This window comes from Pholcus phalangioides, unplaced genomic scaffold (genome assembly GCF_987345545.1).
Source record: "Pholcus phalangioides strain wild (caught in Gottingen) unplaced genomic scaffold, Ppha-v1.0 ptg000041l_1, whole genome shotgun sequence".
In the NCBI taxonomy this organism is placed as follows: domain Eukaryota; kingdom Metazoa; phylum Arthropoda; class Arachnida; order Araneae; family Pholcidae; genus Pholcus; species Pholcus phalangioides.
This window is the reverse complement of record NW_028301627.1, coordinates 1,327,422-1,331,191: the sequence shown is the minus strand read 5'-3', so window position 1 is coordinate 1,331,191 and position 3,770 is coordinate 1,327,422. Positions and strand designations below refer to the sequence as shown.

Here is a 3,770-nt window from a genome sequence, read left to right as displayed (position 1 = left end):
CATCCGCTATCACTTCTTATTCTTAGTGCAAAAATATCTAATGCAATGATTTAGTAGAGGGGAAATTTCTAAATGTATCTGTTTGCGCAATTAATGCTGCATCTCAGCTTGTGAAACTGGCAATGCTTTAGCTGGCGAGTCTTGCCACCTCACCTTCAATCAAGAGTTAGTAATTTAATTTTGTTACGGAATGCAATTTTGAGCAGAACAAAAAAATTTTGAATACAAAAATTAATATTTTGTACTCAATAGTTTTATATATATTAAATTAATATTTCAAACTGTAGTCTGCATAAATATGTTTGTGGTTGTTCAACATATCTACGTTTTTGACGGTTTGAACCTGTTTCACATTTGTCACATCAAAACCCCAATCCTGGGGTTAGCGTTAATTGAATTTTGTTGTATTTTTTTTCATTTTGGGTTGTGTTGTGTACCATTTTGAGGACGTTTGAATGTTGTGAATTTTTTTTTGGCAACAGCATTAGTTCCCACAACTTTTAAGGTGTTTGGCAAACGAAGCAAAAATGAAAATTTGAATCGCCAAAAAGCCAGAATCTTGGTGCAAATGGAAATCTCCAATTTGACAGCAACCTCGATTGTGGAATCTTAGCCAAAACAGAAAAATTTCATTGGGTGCAAATTAATTAGATTTTTATTAGATAGAATAATGACCTATAAGATGAAGATAAGATCATGCTGATGTGGTCTTGGTCCTGTTAAATTCAGGTCAAAATTCCGAAACACTACTGTAAGTGTTATTCATGCCCAGACTGCTGGAGTGAAGACCAAAAATTTAATTTTCCAGAGGCTAAGGTGATCCAAAAATTTTGATCATAATTTCTTTTAGACTTTTTTGAGGGTAGGTACTCACATAAAGGCTTTTCATGAATAATTAGTAAATGACACAAAATCAACGTCCTCCATTCCATCCACATTTTCATTTTGTAAAAAACATTTGAATAAGATACGAATGGGCCAAGCTAGACATATGACGTCACTAACAATAGAGGGCAACAACTATGACATCAAAACTGAGAATACAAACACTATGATGAAGGAACAACTGACAACCACCACTCTCTCTCTCTGACACACACTCATTCTGACAAAGTTTTTCGTTGACACAGAACATGTTTGTTTTCCCACCTTTATAACGACAACCATGAGTGTCGAAACATGTCAGTGTTTTGTAAATTGTCGCTTTTCCTTATCGCATTGTTGATGCTTTTCTATAGTTTCAGGCAAAGTTATTATTTTGGATTAATCCCGAAATAATCATAAGAACCAAATTTATATTTATAATATTGGGAAACTTTATCAAAAGGGGGATTATACTTTTGCCAAATGAATATGAAAAAAAAGCAGCCAAAAAGATTTAGACGATAGTTGCTGTTCCTAGCGAGTCTTTTTGAAGGGGTCTAAACTGCATCCCACCCGAAGGACCGTTGTTTATTTATAAGAACCTGGACTCCCAGAAAGAGAGTCTGGGTTTTAATTTACAATTATTTTTTTAAATTATAATCATGCTTGTTGGTTTTAGCATTTTTATGCTCGCTCAATCCAGCTCTTATTTATGTTTCCATTTCTCTTGTGTTGCTGGAGATTTTTTGTTTCGACGGCCGTAATTTGCCTAACGGCCCTGGCGACTTTTGATGGGGTCGTCGGACATGTTTGGCGCCGGAAATCGCCAACCTGTTCCTTATACCGAAGCTGTTCCGTGTCGAAACACATGTCAGTGTTTTGTAAATTGTCGCTTGTTCTTATCACATTTTTAATGCTCTTCTATATTTTCAGGTAGTTATTATTTCGGATTAAACACAAAAGAAGAATCATAAGAACCAAATTTATATTTATAATATGGAAAAACTTTACCAAAAGGGGGGGGGGGATTATTTTTCGCCAAATGAATATGAAAAAAAGCAGCCAAAATGATTTAGACTATAGTTGCTGTTCTAAGGAAAACATTGTATTGGGGTACCTATAACAAACTCTTAAACAATCTAACATCATTCTCAGCACATAATTTCAAGCACTCGGTTTGCTTCCAGCCGCTGGAATGGGCAGCGGCAATGGTATTTCTTCCACTGATGCGTCCTCGGCCCTGAAATGTGGGAACTGTTCCCAGGGACCGACAAGATCAAACTTCCTGAACTCTTGAGCAAGTTCCAACGGTTCGAGGACGACTCTCCTTACCTCGTCATCATACCTGACTTCAACATAACCACTGAGTGGGAAATCCTTACGGAAAGGATGTCCTTCGAAGCCGTAGTCGGTCAGGATACGCCTCAGGTCGGGATGGTTGTTGAAATAGACCCCGAACATGTCCCAGATCTCCCTCTCGTACCAGTCAGCCGCCTTGTAGACGCTGTAGGCCGACTCTACGGGCGTCAGCTCGTCGGTGTAGGTCTTCACGCGTATCCTGGAGTTGTACCGCAGGCTCAGCAGGTTGTAGACTATCTCGAAACGGTACTTGCGGGTCGGGACGTCGACGCACGCGATGTCCGCCAGCGACTCGAACTGGGCGTTGTGGTGATCCTTCAGGAAGCTGAGGACGGGGATGATGCCTTCGGGACAGATCATGACCTCCAACTCGTCCCCGTGGTATATCTGAACCTTTTGGACATACTTCGGCAGGCAATCGGCGACGTAAATGCCGTACTCGCTGAGCTGGTCGCGTTTCACGGCGTCCACGGGCCGGGCCATCAGGCTTTTGGGCTCTTGTTGCTCGCCGCCCGAGCAGAGCCTTCTGCTGGCGCCAGCGACGACCAACGGTGAACTGCGGGGAACACTTTGGACGCTCCTCCTGCAGACGTTCATGCCCATTCGCAGCAGACGACACGCCATTCTTCTGTAATTCCAAAACGAGCGACTATAACAGTATACTTTTTTTGCAGAGAATATCTAAACTGTATGTAAACTATCCAGCTCAATATCGATGAGCAAATGTAAACAACCCACTGTTTGCAGGTCAACGTAGTGTTGCCAGATCGCAAATGGATTTCTGGCTAAAATAATTTCCTCAAAAATACTATGAAACGTTGCCACAAATAATCTGATTAGGCCTGCCATCTGGTGATCATAGTTTTAACTCCTAGAGCTATGACAAGTTATGAGATACAATAGCGTTACTATAATACACTATCTACCAATAAGTATTTGGACACCTATGCAAATGACGATATCTGCGGTCCTGCGATACGTCATGCCCTCCGCCGGTATATATCGTGTAGGAAACAACATCGGCATTAGTCGCATGCAAGATGCCGCGCAGTTCGGAGCTCTCTGATTTCGAGAAAGGTATAATTATCGGGTATCACAAAAATGACCGATCCTTAAAGGACATATCTAGCGAGCTGAAGTAACCCAAAATCGACAGTGGCCTATGTGATTAAGAAGTGGAAGGTCAGCTGTGATTGTCGGAATCTGCCCCGAGTCGGCAGACCAACGAAACTGGGAGATAGAGACCGACGGGTGCTGTCCAGAGTAATTCGGAAGAACCGCAACCAACCGATGGCCCTCATCCGCAAGGAGTTTCTACAGGCATCCGGGAGTATTGTTTCAATGAATACCATCCGTAAGGAAGCACATCTGATTGGTTTTCATGGTCGTGTTGCTGCCCATAAGCCTTTGATCACAAAGTCCAACCACGTTGCTCGGTTAATGTGGTGCAAAGCACATCGAAATTGGACCGTAGATCAGTGGAAACGGGTTCTTTGGAGCGACGAATCAAGGTTCACCCTCTACCGTTCGGATGGCAGGGTCTGGCG

General features: G+C 42.0%; 1 protein-coding gene across 1 annotated transcript; it reads right to left on the bottom strand.

The window, feature by feature from the left end:
• Positions 1-498: 498 nt before the first annotated feature.
• LOC149065031 (NADH dehydrogenase [ubiquinone] iron-sulfur protein 3, mitochondrial-like) lies at positions 499-2,980 on the bottom strand. The gene has a single exon (XM_089254382.1). It carries the CDS (start codon positions 2,845-2,847, stop codon positions 2,029-2,031), a length of 819 nt encoding a protein of 272 aa, XP_089110508.1. The 5' UTR covers positions 2,848-2,980; the 3' UTR covers positions 499-2,028.
• Between the last annotated feature and the right edge of the window lie 790 nt (positions 2,981-3,770).

Excerpts from the sequence above, each read along its gene's own strand:
- LOC149065031 (XM_089254382.1), bottom strand. The coding sequence starts at position 2,847 with ATGGCGTGTCGTCTGCTGCGAATGGGCATGAACGTCTGCAGGAGGAGC.